The 23,048-nt window shown below is 39.3% G+C and overlaps 1 protein-coding gene across 14 annotated transcripts in view; it reads left to right on the forward strand.

The window, feature by feature from the left end:
• The first annotated feature begins 589 nt into the window (after window positions 1-589).
• cacna1ab (calcium channel, voltage-dependent, P/Q type, alpha 1A subunit, b) overlaps window positions 590-23,048 on the forward strand; it is a 201,441-nt gene continuing 178,982 nt past the window's right edge. For 13 of the 14 annotated variants that reach the window (XM_074665510.1, XM_074665511.1, XM_074665515.1 and 10 more), the window contains exon 1: window positions 590-1,202. In XM_074665510.1, the coding sequence (XP_074521611.1) occupies window positions 724-1,202 (479 nt within the window). In that variant the 5' untranslated portion in view covers window positions 590-723. The remainder of the gene's footprint in view (window positions 1,203-23,048) is intronic. The other variant, XM_074665518.1, reaches the window with a different exon arrangement.

The raw sequence follows: 23,048 nt of genomic DNA on the forward strand, positions 1-23,048 counted from the left end.
ATCTGGAAAAGCAAAAAAAAAATACACGTTTTACGAGTCTCAAACAACTTTATTCATTCCAGAAAGGACTTTGTTAAAGCTTTTGGGGTTGCACAAAGAAAAACAAATACCCCAGACATGTTGGTGGAAACATAGCTTCGGTGAGGTCATAAAAGTTTTAAAAACAGCTGAAAATATAAAAGACATAGAAAACAAACATCTTGTGAGGATATGATCTTTGGTTTGTCTTTTGGGTTCAGAGTTTGGATTTACGTATGTGTCTTAGTGTTTATTCTTTATGATTTTTGACTTGTGTTTCCCTTTGTTTCCTCTTTTAGTCCATAGTTCTTATTCCTTTTTGGCTTTGGTTTGGTTCATGTCATGTGTAGGTCTTTTGTTATGTTCATTCTTAGTGTTTCCATGTTTTGGATTTATCTTGTATCTGTCTTTAGTTTCCCTGTGTTCATTTAAGTTCACCTTGTGTTTCCGTCCTGTTTGATTGCTCCTCATGTGTTTCACCTGTGTCTCCTTTCACACCTGTGTTTAATTGCTCCCTTGTCTATATAGTCTTTGTGTTTTTTGAGTTCTTGTCAGTTCATTGTGTATCCTGTCGTGTGTTGTGTGTTTCCGCTTGTGTTCCCCTTGTTTTGGATTTTTTTTTTAGTTTTGGACTTTTGAGTTTAGTTAAACTAAAACATTTTTTAAGTTCATCTGCATCTGGATCCTCCACCTCTTGTTATTTTCATGTGGATATATGACACATCTTTCAATGAACACACGTTTTTGGAGCTGCTAAGTACACCTCTCTGGCTCTTTCTGTCCCCCTCCAGCTCCATGCTGTCCCCCCTCTATCAGGACCATGGTGGCTCGGTGGTGTGGCCCCAGACCTCCTCCTGCTCCTCCTCCTCTCAGGGCCTCAACCGGCCGCTCCGCTGCCGTCCTCCCCCAATCAGTGGGAGCAGCGTGGGTCCCAAGCCTACCTACTATCACACTGTCTATGATGTCCGAGTGGAGCACTACAATGAAGTGCCCTTTATGAATGGAGGGGGAGGATACGGACTACACTCCAGCCGGGGGTCCATGTCCCTGGTGACCAGTAACTCTGACCCCTCAGTCCCGCTGATTCGAAGGAGGGGGGGACTGGTGGACTACCGTGATGTCATCCAGGCTCATCAGGCACACAAGAAGCACAACACACCACAGGCCAAGAGGAAACAGTGGGAGTGAGTACACTTCACTTTCTACACCACATATAACAACAGAGTCATGGATTGGAGGATGTGTTCCCACCTTGTTCAGAACGGCAGAGTTAGAGATGATTATAAAATAGTCTATAGTAATGACTTTCAGTTTCAATACTCCCACATTTTATGAATTTGTTGTTGTTTTTTCTGTTTGAAACAGTAAATGCCCCAAAATTATAGTCATAAAAAACATTGGGTTGTATATTGGGACCACTTTTACTGGATTTAATCAGCAGTTGAATAAGGCATCAGTTTCTCCCAAACAGTATCTGTGCATCCTGCTTTTATGACAATCAATAGACCTATAGCACCTCAAGGTCAAAAGGACTTAACTGAATGTAAACGTATCTGCAATTAGAGAAAGCTAAATTCTTTGACTTTTTTAAATTAGGTTTAATATCTTGTTTGACACCCTTGTCAGAGAACCTTTCAAGCTGCAATAGGCCGATGTCTGAGAAGAAGCATCACAGTTTTACTGGGGGCCTGAACTGGTGCCCTTACTGTTGCAGGGGATTTTGGTAACACTCTGAAGACCTAGCCCAACAAAGGAGCAACATGCAGTATCTTGAGGCACTTTAGATAAGCTATGTTCACCTGATAATTCTTGATGTAACATCTTATTTCATCTCAACAATGAAAAATAAGGCCTGAATTTCTTTTAAGAAGTAGAAATAGCAGCCTATGCATCAAGTTAAACATACTTAATAAGTTTCTTTGGATAAGATTTGAAGTCTTATGAGTTTAAAAGAGCTTCTGCTGCAGCTGGAGACAGGAGCTGAGACTCGATTACTACGTAAATATCCAAAAATGAAACCAAGAGGAGCTGTAGAGCTGGGTTTCTCTTTCACATTTAGTAACTTCTGAACATCATCAATAAGCCTTGAAAGAACAGTCGTTTCTTCCACTATTGGCGTTTTCATACAAACAACAACAAAGTTGTGTCTTGGGGATGTCCTAGCGTGTGTGATCATGTGCCAATGGAGGCCATGGTTTATGACATTTTGGAAAGTTGCAGTTGACATGTTTCTGTAATTTATTTATTCTGTTTAAGCAAAAAGCTTAAAAAATGCATCTCAAACAGTTTTAGGTAAAGATGTGAACTTATTTCTCGCTTTCTGACGGAACTCTTGTTGTTTCAGCTTCTTTAGTAGAAAACTAGATTGAAATATAAAGAGTACCTTCACTGATTGTATTAGCCAATCAGCTTGTGTCAGAACATCAATTTTTTTTATCTGCTTGTCCATCCCTTTATCCTCCGCCCTTTTTCCCATGGAGACTTTATTCATTATCCTGTACACCTCATATCTCACACAAACAAACTCCTCCAGCTTATCTGTTACCAACCTAACATATGGCTCTGAGCAGGTTAACTGGAGACAGAGGAGGTGCCATAAAACATAATTACTATTGTGCAGCACTAATTACTTTAATCATATCTGGGATCCAGCAGTCCTAACAAGGTCCCAGTCCACCCCTAAACACAATTATCAAAGACAAGGCAGAGACCAAGGGCCTCAAGGAAAAGACCTGAAATTAAAAGTGCTGCAAAGGGAGGTCATGTTAGGTCACCTGTGAGCAGGGAAAAATCCCTCTGGTGTTTAACACTTTGGGTTTCTAAACCGGCTCTAAACAGATAAAACAGCCTGTGCATTAATAACACTTTGTCATAAACTCAAGGAAAAATTCTGGAAAGAGTAACTAGATCATACAAAATAATCTGATAGTGAATTGAAAATAAAAAAAAAAAACATTGTACAATATTTGTAGAAATAAATGTACAGGATTTTTTTTCTTATATCTTATTTTCAGTGCATTTATTATTTCACTACTTACAGTGATAATCACCCTGTTGAGCTTAATATGCTGGTGTTGAGCTCTGTGGGTGCCATCAGAGCACAGTTCTTCATCTCCATTTCTTTCAAAAATACAAATGTAGCTGTTTTTATTTTGACTCTTATCTTAGAGACTGCATACTTTAAAGTGTTAAAACCTTGCCATGTAGGTGTTTTTTTGTTTAGTTTTCAGTATCTTTTTTTCCTTATTCCAGTGATATTTTCCCATGTACCGCCTCTTTCTTCTTGATTAGAGCTGACTTTGTGCTGGGTAGTTCAATCCAGGGACAGATGGCAGAGCTTCTCTCCCAACAGGGTTTACAGCCGATGGCGGTTTGAACTGGAAGCTGAAAGATTTATTGTGAGATCAATAACCTGTGTGTTCAAAAAGTGCTGGAGCTTTTACCCCACAGCAATTCAAACAACTCAGGAAATCCTTAGCTTTGTGTCTTCATTGATTGTACGCCCCCTAAAGAAGTCTGAGGAGGGAAGTGTTTTCTCTATCAACACTGGCTGTTTTTGTAGTCCTGATAATCACTCAGAGGCTGCTGCCAGAGAAGACAGGAGAGACTGTGAGTAGCAGTTAAGAGTTCGATTTAGTGTAAAATAGCTTTTTTTCTCTGCCCTGTCATTCAGACTTAAATCTCTGAAACACCAAAACACCACCTCTTTCTAAAAGTATCGCTTTGTGATGTTGAAATGTGGGCAGGGTGTTCTTTTCAATGTGTAGTGTATTCTTTTTTATCCAGACATACTGCGCACCCATGGGCCCCAAAAAGTTCCAATTTTGTTGGATCGCTCCACAGAAAAGAATCACAAACCTCCTGCTGCTTCTGTGTACCATTTTAGGCATACTAAAGTTGACCTTTCTCATACTTTTGGGTCATTAAGGGTTTCATTTTTGGGTTTGACCACAGGGACCTTCAGCGTTTAGCATGTGCTCTTCATGTGTGTTTTTTGTCGCAGTCACCAGAGGGTTTTTGAACACCTGTCCACTCAGAAATCTGCTGTTGATAACTTGCTACTTTTGCCATGTCCAGGTAGTGTAGACACTGTTATTTTAACTTGAAACATTGCACTCAACACCCTCATTTGAAATATTCAATACCTTTTGTATCCATTTCCTTGTTTTTGCGTGGCAGTGATTTCTAAACTTTTTGGACAAGTCTTTGACTTATTCATGTTTTGAACAACATGCAGTAGATCTTCACCATCAACAAACCTCTGTTCCTGAAACTGTGAAATAAAGCCAATCCACAGATGCAGCCACATTGGTCATGACGCAGGCTTTGAGTTTCCTTTCTAACAGCTATAGGGGCTGTTTTACTGACTGGACAATCAGAGGATCCTAATACCTTCTCCTCCCAGAGTTAAAAAAAAAAAAAAAAAATCACCCCTGTACACTGTGTGCCCATAGCCAGCTTTGTGTTTTAGACCCAAGCTGTTTTTTAAACCATGCTGTAAATAGGTTTTTTAATGCTGTAAAAGTCAGTTTTTCTGGCTTGGTGTGTGCGTAGTTTCTGGTCTACCCGATTCTCAATGAACAGTCATCTTAGCACTTCTGCATAGACTTCATTTTACTAATCAAATGTTGCCTCTTGGATCTGAAGCACACTTGTTGTAGCTGAAACCCTTGATTAGTTTTATCTAGCATGCTTAAGGAAACTTGTGATTTGCAAACGTGCCCTCTTAAAGTGATTCAGGCAGTTAAATCATTTTTAGACTGCATTAGTCATTAAAAGTATTCTTTTAAAATTTTAGAAACACTGATTAATTGTTTTGTCACAAGATAAAGTTTTTTTCAGTTGTTTTTTTTGCAGGCAGCTAAAAATTCTCTTTATTTGTCCTGTTAATTTGTAATACAGGTTTCATCATTTACAGTGCAGTGGTAGATACAATGGGTGCATTGAGATTGAGTCAACTCGTGTTTCAAACCTTGTATGACACCAGTTGTGCGAGTTTGAATTAACATGAAATCATGTGCAACAGTCAGCCGTGTGGTCCTACAATCATTAATTGTAACTCTGAGCTCGTCATTGTCCTGCCCAAGACCTGAGGTTATTGGTGTCACAACACAGCCGTGTGCAGATTGTCACCGTGGGAACAAAAGAGTGACTCATGGTTAACGATGTCCGCTGTGATCATTTGCAAGGTAGGAGTTGCATGGAATTCAAAAAAATGTGACTAATTTTAATGAAGGGTAAAGTTTAACTCCATGGTTTCTATAGGTCTGACCTGAATCTGCTTTCAAAAAGATTTAACCCTTTAAACCCTTAGGTCCCTGATTGTTGGACTTTAAGGTCACTCTGCAACAAAAGGCATAAAACAAAACACTCATCACGTGTAAATTGCTGGTTTTCTTTTTAAAGTAATTCTTGAGTTATTCATCTGAGCCAGTAATTCAGACACCTCTGAATAAATTTCTCAAGTGTCCCCTTTATTATGATATCAGAATGATTCAGATACACCTTGTAGGTGCAGAGATATCCTTTTCAATTTGGGTTGGTCATAATCCTAGCAGAGACCAAAAAAAGAGGCCGTGGCTCAAAGGGTTAAAAGTCAGACAAACATGAGATGCTAGGCAGTGAAATAAAAGCAGAAGCCTCAAGCTAGTTATTCAGGCTCTTCTGAAGGTTGACTCAGAATGAACTGCTGTATTTGCAATGTATGAACTCTTGTTGCCTCAGATTTTGCCACAGTCCTCGGTGTATAATTCCAGGTTTTCAACCTGAGCATTGGGGAAGGGTTTTTGACTGAGTCATTGCAGGAGGCCCTGACCTCCACTGGTCCACTGGGTCAGTGCGGTTAGTCACGACAGTGTGCTGTACCTTAAGGTTTACGCTTGTTTTAAGTGTTAAAACAGACTATTAAAATATAAAGTTTTGATTTTAAAGCCTTGGCTCTTTTTGACTAAATTTTGTCCAGTTTGATATTTGAGATGAAAACCACAAAACTTGCTGTGAAGTCTGCAACAGAGTCTTCAGCAGCAAGTTGTCATATCAAATTTTAAATCAGGCTGAGGTGTCTGTGATAGCATTTCGCTCATGAGAGAGTAAACACCATCTGTTGGCTTTCTCGGCTTTCTGCTGAGTTTTGTGTTCTTGTTGTGAGGACTTTTCTTCCTTTGAACTGCTCCTGTTTGCAAATCATCTTATCACTTCCACTTACTTTTCATTTTGAGTCCAGTTATGCTTGTCTATCATTTCAATGTTCACTTCCTGTGTGTTCATTAGAATTTATACACCAAATATGTTGAAAACCCTGCAAAGTTTTAAAAACACAGTTAAGTGATTCTTTCCCAGGTAACCAATGAAGAACGTGGCCTTAAAGCTGGTGTGTATTTTTTTAGAGGTGGAACAAGCTCTTGGAGTCTCCAAAGTGTGTCAGAAGTTTTAGTCTGCAGGTATTTTCTTGCAATCAAACTCTGCAGCGGCTGATTTGAGCGTCTCACACACCTTCACACAGAGAGGAGGAAGTAATCAGTGAAAGGAAAGTGAGTTTAGCTGTAAAGAGCGTGCGGACTGCTCACTCTGAACGCCACACAGCTGCTCTGACCATTACCTGGGGTTTTCTTCCTCAACAGCTGCTAATGAGATATGATGAGAGTGACGTGTCCTTGAGCCCATGGAGTCCTGAGCTTTGTAACAGAGGCAATGTTGGAGGTGACAGACTTTATGTTGCCATGTTTTGTTTTGACAGACAAACAAGCAGGAAGACAGGCAGGCAGGCAGGCAGACAGCTGCTGACCCAGCTGCAGATCAGATCAGGTGTGTCAGAGATGCCTGGAGGGGGGACGTTGATTTTTATTAGACACGATGGGTTAAAACCCCACTTACCATGTCAGGTTGCAGTACATGGAGGTAAAAGTTGCTGATGGGTGTGAAACATTTTATTACCCTTGGTCTTGTGAATTTGTAACTCCCACTCTCCTAAAGCCTCTTTAGACTTTATGGTTGTCCACACTGAATGGTTGATCTCATCCAAATGGGATTAGTGCAAACACGATATCTGCGGTAGCTTGATCACTCTCAACTATCCTTCTCTGATTTTCTGGGGGAGTGCACAGTTTCTCTCTGTGCTGTCTCTGGCTCTGTGTGCAGTCGCTGGCTCTTTGTTGTTCACAGAAGTCAGAATTTGCAAGAAGCAAAAATCATTAGTTTTGCACCAGAAGTGATAATAAGTAATTCCATGATTGACTGTGTAAATGTCTGCCTATTTCACAGCATTAAAAACATCACACACATCAGTAATTTTTACCTTTGTGTGGTGACAAAAAAAATCAGATTTAATGTATGTTGTCAACACTCAGAGGACATTTGTTTTAAAATGTGAAGCATATCCTTTGCAAGTTTCAGCACATCCTCCAGTGAATGTCTTCTGATACGGATGAGCAGGACCAGATTGATTACGGCACATTAAATTCTTCATGACGACACCACGCTGGCCATTGAAGTTAAGCGGCAAAAAGATAGATCTGTATTTTTCTGAAAATAATTTATTGGATTACTTTTGTAGTAATGGTGGACACATAATTCTGTCTGACAAAAAATGAAAGAAGAGCACAATAAAGCTAAACACAGGAGTGATAGATCATGAGCTAAAGGCTGCAAAATTCTAGTAAAAAAATCTCTGCAGTAAGTCAGGTCAACATGTTTGACATTTTTGATCATCTGAACATTGAAAAACAACTGGTTCTTACTACTTTCCAGCAGCCAATGTGAGGTTAAAGTAATACAATACAGCTTTATTAAAGATTGAAGTACATTTATGATTTTTTTTATGGGACAAAGAAAACAAAACAAGTGCTAAGAAACAAATGAGAGATTTCTCCCTGAAAGTCACACAGGACACTCTTAAGCCATGTTTATTTAACCTCTTTGGTGCCAGCAGCTCTCAGATACTGTCTGTTTCCAGGCAGTGACATTTGTCAGGGTCATGGTAAGATGAGAAAGCCTGTGGTTTGGGGGAAAATGAGGCAACAAACAGTGAAGGACAGGGTTAGAGGGTAGAGTTAACCTTTACATGAGTTCACCTGCTGAGCATGAAAGCATGTAAAGGCCTCAGTGTACTTACAAGAATGATTGAACAAAGGTCTGAAATGACATGTGTGATGACAACAAACATGCCATTAATGAGCAGACCACTGTAATATTCATCTTTCATTCAACTTAAACCATCAGTTACGAAACTTCCTGGTAGAGTTCACGTTTTCAGCATGACACTCTTTGACTTTTGGATCATGTGATGTCTGACATTCAAAACTTAAAAAAAAAGCCTCCAGAAAGGAGAAAAGTTGGAACTGGTGGATTAATGTGATCCCTAATTTATGTGAAAAATGACTCATCCTCACATCATTTCATTTTTGGACATTATTCGGGAAGGTCCTTATAAATGTAATGGCAAAAACTCTGCACACATCAGGTCTGAGGGTGTCTACTGGAAAAACTGATCTCACATTTTAGGGTGATGAATTTAAATTTAGGACACCCTGCAGAGATACACTTGGACAAGAATATATATATATTTTTTGTCAATTTATTATACAAGATACAAGAAGGCATGCATGTGTGTGTGTTCAACTTCAATCATCAGTAATTAAACCAGCAGTGTTACAACCCTCACCATCAGATAGACAGTTCAAAAATAGTGAGTAGAGGCTTATTCCCAGGAAATTCTTACTGTCCCAACAAAAAATATATTTCACCTTGAAAAGAACATGAACTCATGTTTCAAAATCTGTTTCAGAAACATACGGTTGAGGCTGGGGAGACTATGTCCATAAATTATACAGTCTATGGTTTGAACTGACCACTGCAGAATAACTGCTGCAATTGGGTTAGAATGAACACGATCACAGACACTGTCACTCTCCTGTTTAGCTTTCTCCTGCTCTTTTTGTCCTCTTGCTTTTTGATCGTCCAGCTCCATTGTCCACCATAACTTCAAAATGAATCCAAAAAATTGTGCTTGGCAGACAAAAACCCAGATCTTTCTTCTCACTGCTTAATTTTGCCAGCTGGTGTGGTGTTGTCAAAGGGACTTTCAGACTATGAGCCCTGAAAAGATTTATGTTCAACCTGACCATGGATACTAACAAATAACATTTGGAAATAACTGATTTTTGCACTGATAATTTCAATAGCACTTATTAAGTCCTCACAGGGCCTAAATAGTGAGTATGAGGAGTGCTCCTCATCTTGAAGGCAGGTTTGTACATTTACGTTGCTTTGCAATACTCTGTCCGAACACTCATCAGCAGTGTGGTCTTTCTTTAATGTGGCAGATCATGAATTTCTTTCCCCACTGCATTCTCAGCTTGTATTATGATAAAGTTGGAGCTGATTAAAAAATGACAAACCTTTTTATGAGGATTTTGAAACCTCACCTTAAACAGTGTAATGAGTTAAAAAGTCTCTCAAATTAACACCCAATCACTCTCACCACCTCCCTGATATCTTTCCATTGAGAAAATCATTCATTCATCTCATTTGCTGGAGTTGCAACGCTGCTTTCGGCCATCATCCAGCCTGAAATTACAGCACGTTTCCTCTGAAGTATATATGGCTTGGTCCAAAAGTGTTGGGTGATTTGCAGACAGCTTTGTGTAAGTCTCAGCTGGTGAGAGATGTTTACACAGGTGGGGAAAGTAAAACGTCCCTTGTCCTGTCTGTCCGTGTCCCCTGTCTGTAGCTGTCTGTCTGTGTCTCTGTCTCACTGTCTGTAGCTGTCTCTCTGTTGGGTTGTATTAGTGCCAACATCACTCAGTTTGTTTTGCTGGCTCGGCGACATCACTCCGCTGCCAGCTGCACTTCTAACTGGAGAGTGCACATCATTCATTTTAATATTTATACTCTGTCTCCCTCTCTCCTTCCACCTCTCCTGTCCATTCAGCCATCAGTCCTCCCCTCTCCTTCCTTTTATTTCCTCTCTCCTTTACTTTCCGATCTTTCTTTTACATCCCATTCATCCTTCATTTGTCCTTTCCTCCTTTCTTTTTTCTCCATTCACACCTTTCTGTCAACTAGTCTGTCTGCTCCTGTCTCTTTCATATCAGGCTGGACTATTTCCTTTTGCTGATTAATTCATGTGACGGTGACCTCAAGTGATGGCAGGTTTTCCTCAAGGGTTATATATTTTATCAAAAAGTTTTGTTTTTACTTGGCACAATTTGGCTGTATTGTCTCAACAGAGTTCAAGTCAAGTATTAAAAATCAGTCACTGAGTAGTCATGTCTCTACAGAGACTTACTCGTGTTGTTACGTGGAGCATGTTGATGTTTGGTGCAGTTGTAAAGATACTGCAGTGTTTTCATCAGATACGCCAGGCAAAGAAGGTGGTGAGTTTTCATTTGTTTTGGATTTAACATGAACAACTAAATTCTGCACCACAAGGCTGACTGCCTCAGCAGTTGGAGGTACAAACAGTACGTCTACACAAACATCATATTCTCATTTAAATGAGAATACAGGAAATACTCCAATTTGCTAATGAATTATGTAAAATCATCTTGTTTTGATTGCCATAAGTTCATTAAGATCAAATTTCAACAACTGAAAACTAGGGATGTTCGATACCACTTGTTATCCAGGCTGATACCAGTACGGGTACTCCTTCTTGAGTACTCATCGATACCGAGTGCCGATACTACTCGCACCTTTGATACATAAAATTTCAATTATCAGTGGCAGATCATTTTGATCAAAGACAGCACAGCCACTCTGCCATTAAGTCCAAATAAAACACAAACAACTCCTTCTGAGTTAAGATTTTTTTGGATAAATATTTAAAAATATATTTATTAAAAGTGCACAATAAAACTTACAACTGTTAGAGTTAAAGTATGTTTTAAATTAAACTAAAGTGCAAAATAAAAAAGTTAAACTGTTAACTCTTCCTGGTTCAATCATAGTAGCTGTGTCCCAGTTCAGGGGCTGCAGCCTATGGAGGCTGGATTTGAAGACCGGTTACGTCACAGTGGTGCGTTGGAGGCTGTCCCAATACGGAGGCTCCTCCAAAGGAGGCTGACGAATCCGTCCTCCGTTTCGGGGGCCGCGAAGGATGGGTTCGGTGAATCCTTCATAGCCTCACATATCCCAAGATTCATTGCGCATGAACACCGAACATAATAGACACGGCCAAACTCCAAAAGGAGTCCTGATTTATACAGATATGAAGGATATCTGGCAACAACTATGTGATTGTGTTTCTAAAACATCAAAGAATATTTTGTTTTTCTGTGTGAAAATGTTTGGGCTCTTTTCAAGTAATATACTTAATATAAAAACAGTTCTTCATAAATCATCTCATTATTGTATAAAAATATGTTCATAAATGTTAATTCTCTTGGGAAAAAAACTTAGTGTTTTTTATTTTTTATTTTTTTTATTTTTTTTCTACAGGGGATTCAAAAAACACATTAAATCATTTCAGCAGCTTGTATTTTATACTTTTTCATTTATCATCCCCCCAGCACTTGATCAAATGTTGAAAATGTACGTTGTTGCCTTACTCTCATGTAAATGGTGGTTCTCTACTCTATCAATAGGGATAATAATAATAATAATAATAATACAAAATGATAAAAAGATAGTAAAAATCATCCTGTTTAAATGTGAGGTTTTGGTTTATGTGTGTTTAAAAGTAATGTAAGCCTGACAGGTAAGGGCGGCGCTGTGTGACGTCGAGGGTTACAAACAGGAAATGCTTCGTAGACCAGACCGTCTCAATTCAGTTCGGCCTTTGCGGTCTACACATGCTACAAAGGCCGGGTCCTCCGAAGGCTACAGCCTCCGTAGGCTGCAGCCCCTGAATTGGGACACAGCTATTGTCTGAAAAGGACCTGGCACACATTTGCAGTGGTGTTAAACCGCAGCAAGTAGCAGCATCTAGTGGTGAGGAGGATCCCAACGTAAGATTTTCTTGCCTAGAGTATCTGCTGCTAGTGTCTGAGGCCTTCTCGAGTACCAATACCTTGATAAAAGGCTGGTATTGATCCGATACCGATACCGGGACATCCCTACTGACAAACCTAAATAAAGCCCCTGGCATATGCCTGTTCTGACCAGAATATTGGCTCATGTAAACAAATTGGTTGTTAAATGCTTATTTAAAAGGAAATAAATTGATTTTGGTCACTTTGCAGGCATTGTAAATAAGAAAAATAAAAAAATATAACAGTAATAAAATCTTGTTATCTCCTTCATGTCCTTTGAATTCCAGGAGTGCAGATGGCCTGGTGGTCTAGGTTGTGCCCCATGACGTTCACCCTAGGGCAGATGGCTCAGGTTTAAATCCAGCCTGTTTCCTGCATGCCATTCCCAACTCTTGCCCCGTGTCCTACTCTTTCCACTGTCCTCTCCTACCTGATAAAAGGCATGAAAAGCTCCCCCGTCAATATATATTTTAATGTTGCTGCCAGTATTACCATACATTTCTGTTTTATTTAGCATTTATTGATAAGAATATAAACAGGAATATTCCTGTTACTCAGCACTGTGTTAAACATGAACACCTTAGTGGGAACATGACCTTAATCTGAGAATCGTGTGCACTGTAAACATACTGAACAACAAAAATGCAGATTGGTGTGTTTTATAACTATGTTTCAATGACAAACATGAACTTTTTAAAAATTAAATTATGAGACAGTTTTATTTCCATAAAGTTTTCCTTTTTCAGGCATTTTGTGCAAAAAAATCTTCAGCTGCTGTAAATCTTCTACCATGACCCTCTGTACCTCATTCAGTTATATTGACCCCCCCCCCCCCCCCCCCCACCACACACACACACACACACACACACACACACACACACACACACACACACACACACACACACACACACACACACACACACACACATACACATGACACTCAGCTGTCAGTTTGATCAAAGTGTTTTGATTGACAACCTTGAAAATCAACACACACAAGAACACACATTCTCACATGGGCACAGTTGAGTAGTCAGTGTAGAAGGCCGGCTGTGTGTAGTGTGTAGTAGTGCATGTGTGTGAATCTGCTGCCCCCCTGTGTTGATGCTGTTAAGTGGCCTTGTTATCTTTAATGGGCTTATTTTATGAGCTTGAGAGAATAAATCAGAACTCTCCATCTCCTTCCTCATCTGTGTGTTTTTTTTTTTTACAACAGCAAGGTCAAACAGGACCAGATGCGTCATGCTGACAGACACTGTGACGCAGGCTCCATGCTGACACACACACGTACACACTGGACATGATTTAATGATAAGGAGGCCAGTTTCAAGGCTTTGAAGCTTCATCTCAGTGAATTGTCTGGGATGCTGTGAAAGGGATGCTGAGGTTGGGACTTAGTCTGAAGTCACTCAGAGTCAGCAGGATGAGGAGAGGAAGAAAAAGGAAAACTCTGTTTTACAACTTGAAAATGTTATTTGACAATGTTTGCTCCTCACCTGACCTTGGCCTTATCTTCATATTGCTCTAACTCATGGAGACACATTCACACTGAGTGTGTAAGTGCTATGTACTGTTAAATTATCAACAGCCTCTTTTACTCCTGCCACATTCTTGAAGTTTATAGAAAATCTGCACCCAAATTTACCAACCCCCGCAGGATAAAGTCTTGCCCTGTTTGATGAGGTTTTGTTGGGTAAGAGGTGAGCCTCAGGAAGCAGGAGATCGAATATATACGCTGAAGAGCCACAGTGGGATATGTACAACATGACCAAACATCAGAGGCCATCACTATGATGACAGATTTTACACTTCTATCAATCCTCCTTGCACATAGACTGATGTGTGCTGCTCTCATCTTGCTTTTGTTTCTCAAGTACTTCCTACTGTGTTTTCACGTTGGCTGGCTCTGATGTCTTGCAGAAAGTCTATCAGAAGGCTGGCAGGAAAGAGTCCAGAAATGTTTGCTATCAACTATGCTGGCTGTTCCAAAATTTTCAGGAATGTTGTGCATGTGTGAATAAATCTGATGTGTATGAAAGCACTCAGAAGACATGCATAGCCAAATTGCTTACTTCCTGTTAGACTGGAATCTTAAAGACTTTCCTTCAGAGAGAATTTAGAGGAACATACAGGGAGCAGGAAGTTCAGTGTATTAATGTTCGACTGAGGAAGGCTTTGCTCAAACAAAACTGAGGTCGAAACGTGACCAGTAGATGTCAGCAGATGCAAACATATGCAGCAGTATGGTTTTGAAGGGTTTACTTGTGGTGTATGAATGCACAAAACAGTGGTCTCGTTATTGCTTTTGTTGTTTTTTCAGGAACTGGAAGGAAACATTGATAAATGTGTATGTGAACTTAGAGGTGATGTAGGTAAGAATTTGTGCAAAGATGCAAGTTTGAAATATTCTTTACCAATTCTGACTGCAATCATGACAACTAACTAAAAAAAACCCTGTACAACCTCAGAACAGTCCTGGCTCTTCATGTTTCTTTAACTTTTTTTTTTGTAAAGCAGAAAATTCCTGTTCTGTCATCCTGTCATCTAGTCACTGGGTTGTCAACCTCTACTCTGCTCAGTGGAATAACGTCAGATGTCATTATGTCTGTGGTTGAACCAAGCGGCAATCTCCGGTCTAAAAATATGACACAATGTGGAAGTGCTAAAATCAGCTGTTTCTCGAGTGTCCACTTGAGGCTGGCTCTGGAAGTACAGGAAGTCACATACAAACCAAGCCAAAAAAAAGCAGTTCACACAGCAGAAATAAACATATTTACAGCCTGGTAAAAAAAAAAACAACCTACTTTCTGAATCGCTTATTTCACTATCGGCACACACAGTACGATGGGTGAACTTCTTTCTAACTCGGTTAGTTAAGAGGATATTTAGATTGCGAGTGTGCCAAATTAGAGGCACAGCTCACACTCAGGTGAAGTCTTCATCACAAATATGGTCGCAACAGCTGATTTGCTTTAAAAACCTGTTCTAGAAATTAACAGGTGACAGGGAGACTACCTCCATTAATTATACAGTCTGTGGGTTAAACTTATTTCACTGATGTATTTGATCAGACTGTGTTTGAGAGTCGAGTTGACGTCACACAGGCCAGGTAGTGATAGGTTTGCAAAGTAGCTGGGACTAAGGATACCATTCCACTACACTACAATAATAATAGTGGTAAAAAATAATACATCACTCCCACAAGATTAAAGTAAGAGGATGAGACAATGATGCAGAGGCTTTTCGAAAATAAATGAAGGGAACTTTTTACTGGTTGATACATTTGTTGGAATCATAAACAGCGATGACAGCCTTATGTGCGGTGTGCATCCCGAACATAAAGTGCACTTTAAGGACCAAAAGTCAAAATATCATCAGATGTAATGGTCTATTAAAAAGTCTAATAAGATTAGATTTTTAATGCAGAATGTTTCTGCACAATTTTTTGTTGCATTACTTTGTTTGGCTCAATTCCTACACATCAAAGGCTCCTCTTGTAATTCCTCCATCAACACATCATAACTATCTACCTAGCTCAGTTAGTTACTGAATAGATGTGGTGGACACATACAGTACAGATTGCCACCCTGACAGCAACATCAAATAAAATCAGGGGACGTTAAAGTAAATGAAAATCTAAAAATCTGCAGTACCTGATGTAACCACAGTGTGTCAGTAGAGGACTGTTATGATGTCTTAGTTGTGTTACTGATCTCAGTCACAGAATCAACTCCACCTCAGTACCTCCATCACCATTTGCTAATGAATTTAATTTGTCATGACATCTGCAGATATCGTTTATAAACATATAAACAAGAAAGACAGAAAGAAAACGCAAATTGTAGCAACACCCCGATAGCAGGAGAGGTGTATGAAAATAAAATAAAATAGAGAATATAATAAAATGCCACAACTGGAATCATCAAACTCTCTTATGAAGGTTGTTTTATGACATGCTATCAAAGCTAAACGTGTTCCCAGTCAGATTTACAGCACATCTCAACATTTAAATGTACCAAAGTGAAAAACCATCAATCCTATGATAATTTTTATGGTTTAACCACAAACAACTAAATGAAAATGTATTGGACAAAGTGGGTGGATTTCTATGTCTATCAGTGTAAATGTGTCTGTGATACAGTAAAGCAGAACATGCCAGACTGCTCAGCAAGTTTCCTCCATTTCCCTCATAAACAGAAGGTTTAGAAATCATTGATTCGTCCTTTATTTTAATGAGGAGAAATCTGCAGGGAGGGAGTCTGTTCTCTCCGAGGAGTGAAGTGTGCACAAGGCAGCACTTTGAACAAATATCCTTCTACTAAAGCACGCACAGGGAAATGCATGTACTTCATGCATTAATGCACACTGTCTTACTGTACAGAAGCAATTAACCCGTTGCTTACCACTACTTTCTGCTCAAAGATTTGATCAAACCTTGTGGTTTACCAGAACCGTAGACAGTAGAAGTACACAAACTAAGGTAATTTATACTCAGTCTTGATACTTCTGAAGTTTGAAAGTACAAAGTATTTCTCCCTGTTTGTAACATGACTGAACCTTGTATTGTATGTGGGGAGCTTAATTATTGAAATTCAGATAACAGTATGCACTTTTACATTATATCAGACATTTATAACTGCTTTTAGAAGCAAACTTGCAAGCCAGGACATGTGTGACTGCTTTGAGTCTGTTCTTAGATTTTTTGACTTCTTTACATTGATCAACATTGCATGAGTTTTTGTATCTGCCTGTCACCTCTTCTTTGTGGCCTGGTCTCCCTCTAAAGGCATTTTGTCTCTAGTCTTGACATGGTTTCTGTTTATTTCTGTTGAGTGTAGTGTGCACTAAGGATGTTTCAAAGCACCTAATTAATGGATAATTTCAAATTTAAGTTTTAACTTACTGAGTATTCTTTAAGGGGCTGTGAGGAGTTTGAAAGTGGTCTTGAAAAAGTCTCTCTTCTAGGTATATGCCTGACTGTTCTCCACACTTTAAAATCAGATCAACAGCCCCAATATTGCTGGTTACAGGTTATTTTAAATTGCTACTTCTTGGTTTTCTGATGGGTCAAGTTGGACCAGATTGACCTCTCTGTACCTCTAGGTCTCTATGACAACACCACGCCAGCTGACAAAAATGAGTAGTGAGAAGAGATAAAACACAGAGATCTGTGTTTTTCTCTACTAAAAGCAATTTCTATGACTAATTTTGTAGTGATGGTGGACACAGGAGCCTAACTGTCAGACAAAAAAAAGGATGTAAAAGCAGAAGAAAGCTAAATGAAGAGTAATACAGCCTGAGCTCAAGGCTAATTAGCCTTGAGCTCAGGCTGTATCTCTCTGTAACACAGGGGCTAAACTGTTTGTGATAATGTCCATTCCAACCCACAGTCAGCAGTTATTCTGCAGTGGTCTGTTCAAACTTTAGAGTCTATCCATAAAATGAAGACCCCTGCACATTGTATCCAGGGAAAAGTTGTCTTGAACAAAGAAAATGTATTTCGATTCGATCTCCATTTAATTCCAAAACAAACACATGCCTCACTAAAAGTAATTTACAACAGTGTGCAGAGACTCCGGGCCACAAGGTGGTGAGGGAGTGCAATTAAAACAGATCCTCCTCATACCATCTTCTCAGTAAAAAAAACAAACTGAGGTGCTAGCTTCAGGTGGAAGAACACGACTGTGTTGTGTCTTCAAGTATTGCAAAATAAAAGGGCTTTCAGGTGGCAAAGTAAAAAGCTGAAGAGTTAAAAACAGAGCGCACGCTTAAACCAAGAAAATTGCCAGGGTCTTTCAAAATTTGTTTAAAGGAGCTGTGAGGAGCCTGACAGTGATCTTGAAACAGTCTTCCCTCTAGATTTCTTTCCGATCGTAATTCACACTGTAAAATGACATTATCAGCCACAATATAGGTTACTTCAAAATGCTACTTTGTAGCTTCTCAATCGGGTCGAGCAACACTGGACTGATTTATGGTACGTCAAAGTCTCTATGACAACACCACACCGGCTGATGACGTTTAGAAGAGGGAAGAGAGATCTGTTTTTCTCTGCTAAAAACTATTTCCGTGAGTAATTTTGTAGTGATGGTGGACACAGGAGCCTGACTGTCAGACAGAAAAAGGACAGAAGAGCAGAAAAAAGATAAACAGGAGAGTGATACAGCTCGAGCTAAAGGCTAAAGGGTTAAGTTGTTTGTGATGATGTGCATAACAACCCACAGTCAGCAGTTACTCTGCAGTGGTCTGTTCAAACTTGAGAGTCTATCAATAAAATGAAGAGTGAGGTTATGTTAGCTCTGCTTGGTAGACGACTGGCAGGACATAACCAGGATTCACTAACATTACACATTACCGATACGTCTCACAGCATCAGGCTGTCAGTAGCACTACAAATGGACAGCTACTAAACTACTGTATGAACTGACAGTGCTTTTTGTCACATTAGCCTAAATAAACACCATAGCACTGGGCGTTTAGCTGGCTACGGGCGTACGGTACAAACTCACGCTGTTTGCTTGTTATGTTTCAACCCACAGCGCTACATAACTGTGCTGATAAATACCTTACCTCGTCGCCCTGAATCTGGTCAAAGGTTGTGTTGAACGAAGAAAATTTGTTCCAAAACAAACACACACCTGGTTAAAAATCACATTTTTACAACAGTGCATGAGACTCCAGGTCAGAAGATGGTGAGGCAATCTATTTAAAACGGATCCTCCTCATGACATCTTTAATTATGTGGCAGTGGACTGAAAACTGTGACCAAGCTTGCACTTTGTTTCTCCAAGCAGTTTCTCATTGAAGGGGTCGAGCTTACTGACACTCATTACTGCCTGTGTACTCACTTAGTGACACACAGTACTAGTAACTCATACAATCCCATGTGGAAGACTAAAATAACTCTTGAAGGATGTTCAGAGAGCACTGAAATCAACCCAAACTGTTTGTTCCTCACAGGAGCGAAGTATATGTTATCTATTTGTACCCTATTTAGGTATTTGTATAGTCTTTCATCGTTTGTCATTTCTCATTTATCTCTTTCACATCAGATTTATTTCTGCACATAACCACAGGTTTTGTTTTTTGCATTTGTGCAGAAAGTGGGTAACTTCTCACAAATTGACAGTGCCTGCTCCTTTCAAAATATAAGTTCAAAACCAGTCAGTTATTCTCTTTGCATTATGTTGAAACCATGCACAGACATAGAGGATTCTGGGTAGTAGAACAATAGGGATCAGATTGAAGAAAGAATTTTCAGGCATGCTTCACCATTTTTCAACAGAGTCATTTCACATCTTGCCTTTTAAGCATAATTTTGCCCTCTATTCCTGAAGTTGAGATGTACCAGTACTCATAAAATCAAAGTGCAGCACATAGTTTAATATAAGACATTTCTTTTTTTTCTTATGAAACGGGGTAGATGTTTTTTCGTCATGTAAAGAATACTTTATGAGTTACTTTGCGGGCATCTCTTGGAGTCAGAGATGATCACTGCAGAAGCTGGGTGCATTTTTTGTTGTGTCAGCTTGGTAGGCGGCTGTAGAAGTGGCCAACAGAACTCTCAATTAGCTAATAGTCTTAGTCACAGTTATCTATCCTGTGATGATGCAGCTTTTTTTCCCTCTGTTTGGAGTGAGGCCCTGTTTGGATGGGGGTGTGTTTAGGGTTGGGCTGCACAGTGAGGTGAAAGTGAGAATTATTTATTCTCTCTCATATCTCAACTTAAAGATGTTAGTGTGCTGCAGTTTTCCATCAAAGAGAAAGGGAGTAACTTCACTTTTTTCGATCCTCCGTGGTTCTGATAACATTGTGAAACAGTCAAGTTAAGTCAGGTTAACAAACTGTCAGGTTAACTTGTTGACCTGTCTATCCATCAAAACCTTTTTTGGGGGAATATGTTTGTTGCTCACAACACTTTCAAACAAAGGTGTGTTGAGACTATGTGCATGTGTGAAAAGCCTTGGTTTAACTTTTCAGTCTCCACTGATCATAACTACATAAAATGAAAAGTGTTAACATGAAACTGATTGTATACCTGCTTTATCCTGCTGCAGACCTGCATATTTTTAACCTTTGAATTGAATTAATCTTTATTTCATTTATCCAGATGACAACTTAAACAGTGAAAAATAAAAATAAGTGATAATCAGAAAAAAACAACAACAAAACAATCACTTTTTATGTTCTCAATTTACATAAGTGAAAAGAAGTAGGAAGAAGTATCAACTTTTCTCATCCTTTGAATTTTACTATACTTAAGTTATAACAGTCTTAGATTTGCCATGTAAAGTGAATATACAACATATCATTTATACAGAAAAAAAAACTATTATACCTATGCCTTCTTAACAAATGTATTGGTCATACCCTTTAAAATTGTGTTACAACAAGCTAACATCTCATATTTTTTTTTAATCTATAACATACTCAAGGAGAATCATTTCTTTAAGCCTCTTTTTGAACAGACATGTACCTGGAACTTGTTTTAATTCTGCACTCAGTCTGTCTTCTGTATCCTTGTACAGGGATACAAAAACTTTTTTAAAAAAAGTATGCATACTTCTTACCTTCAGGTCAGGTCAAATTATAACCACCCTCTCTATCATGAAACATTTCCTGAATGTTTGTGGCAGCAACAGTAGTTAAGCTGTTTTGTGCTGTACTAAGTCAAAACATTTTAGAGCCTTGGATTTAAAAAATAAGTTAATTTATGTTCACCTTTGAACAGTATCTGATGGTTTAAACAGGCTTTTGACTAATGCAGGATGACATCCACTCTTTTTGGTCTATGATGTTCACGTGGAGGGTCCATGTGAGGGTCCAATATAAAAATCTAAGGGTTTTCAAAATACAATTAGGATGTGTCTAACCTTTTTTAAGACCGCACTTTTTATTTCAAAGTTTTTGATATATTTAAGTATATTTTAAAGCATTAACTTTAGGCAAAAAGTGATTAGATATGTTTTCAAATAACATGCTGAGTATTTTTCATACTGTTAAGGAAATTTTGTGTGTATGCTAATCCTTATCTTGTAACTAAATAATAAAGATCCTTATTTGTGGAAATGAGTGGAGTTTGTCCCAAAGCTCGTAACTGAACCCGATCTCTGCATCTTAAAGGTGCCATATTATGCTCCTTTTCTGCAGTTTAATATGGATCAATGATGTCTTCATGAAATGGTAGAAACATGTTTTGGTCCAAAAAGCCAATAAATCAAGCACAGCAGCATTGTTTCCAGGCTTTCATAGCCCCTCTGTTCAGAACGCTCTGATTTAGTGGGCGTGACCTTCATATGTAAATGAGCCACTGCTGATACCGCCCTGCTCTTCCGCATCACTGAGAGCGGCGCCACGAGCTCCGAGTGCGCAATGTTTCGAAAACATGAAGCTCGTTTACCGTTACATGAAAGGCTAAAACAACAGGCCAACCGCAGCTAAAGTTAGCATCCTGAAGCTAACACAGAGACAGGGGACACTGAGGAAAAGCTCTTACATCTGCTCCACAGCACACAGCATTTAAAATACTCACATTTCCAGGGTCCGAGGTTTGTTGGTGGATGGTTGGTAATGCGCCTGGATTCAGGATCAGTCTATTCACTAGCCCTCTGTTGTACTGTCCAAAGTTGGAAAAGCAGTCGGCCGTGAAGTGACCAGCGCACACATGAACAGTTTTACTGAGTGTAGCTGGAACATTTCCTTCATAAATGAACTCTAGCCACTTAGTCTTGTCTTCTTCTGAGATGGGAAGCTTGTGCATGGAACTATGTGGCTGTTTACAGCCAAAAACAAAGCAGTGATGGATTTTCAACTTTGGCATTCTCCTCCCAGGGAGGGGAGTGGGCGGGGAGGGGGTACAGGCACTCTAGGGGGTATCTGCTCTGGTGGACCAATCAGGCCAGACTTGCTCCTAAGTGGTCGATCGCTGACGTCGGCAAATCCTGGAAATTCCAAACAGCTCGTTTTAGGTCAGGATTTTACATTCACAAGCACTACTAAGAACAGGTTTTATCATTAAATATCCCATTTTGTGGGCTGGGAGGAAAGCCAAAGACCTTAAAATTTAACTAAAAGACTTAAAGTGATTTTTGCACAATATGGGACTTTTAATACATTGAGCTTCATTGAGCTGTGTGTGTGACTCCAAACAGTTTGCGGGTTTAAGAAAGGCTTTTGAGTTTTTTGAAAACATTCCTGCTTAGGTAAACAAATCCAGGTCACTTTTCATCAAAGTTTTATAAACTACTGTTATGTATTCTAGGGACCTCCAAACATGAGGAATCAAATCTCAGATTACAGATCCCTGAAGACAGGCAGTGATTTATAAAAGTGAGGGTGAATGAGTGAACAAGGGACTAGTCCATCCTGATTGGTTCAGTGTTGACTGCATCATTTGTGATAGATGACATTCTCTTTCTGAAAAGTGCTGCCTCTGTCTCTCTCCAGCTGCCACCCAGGGTCGCCCCTCTTTGTGATTGGCTGGCTGCCAGGCACTCCCGTTTAGCGAGGGCACTGCCATACCCTTCAAACCTCAGCTTTTTCTCAATGAAACCTTTACAGTGAGGACATTTACAGCATACACCCCCATTGTTCCTGTGTGATATATGGACTTGTTAAATGAGTTCAAACCTTCAGCAGCTTTTTAACACATTAAAGCTGCTCTCAGCAAGATGTTTATGTAAAAACCCACCTGTCCTTTTTACTTAACACGAGTTATGGCTGCAGCATGCAGTCCAAAGTAAAGACTCCGGAGGATCCAAATGGTCTCCCATTAAATGTGTTGGGTCAGCATCTTTGCCATTGTAGGAAATGATAAGAAACATGCACTGTTAACTTGATGCATGATAAAACCTGCAGACCTTCATGGATGATAAACATGTTCTTAAGTTTGTCGATTTATCTTTTAACAGTCGGATAACCTTTAAAATCTAAAGTTTACTTTTTGAATTTTACATTAACATAAAACACCAACATCCTGCATCAACTTTGACCTACATTTGATGGTAGAGGAGCTATTTCAAATGCTGAAAACTATAAGATCAAAGTTCAGCTTCTGCAAAG

This window comes from Halichoeres trimaculatus, unplaced genomic scaffold, assembly GCF_033239565.1.
Source record: "Halichoeres trimaculatus isolate MK-OKI-2021-1 unplaced genomic scaffold, fHalTri1.1 fHalTri1_scaffold_2, whole genome shotgun sequence".
Lineage (NCBI taxonomy): Eukaryota > Metazoa > Chordata > Actinopteri > Labriformes > Labridae > Halichoeres > Halichoeres trimaculatus.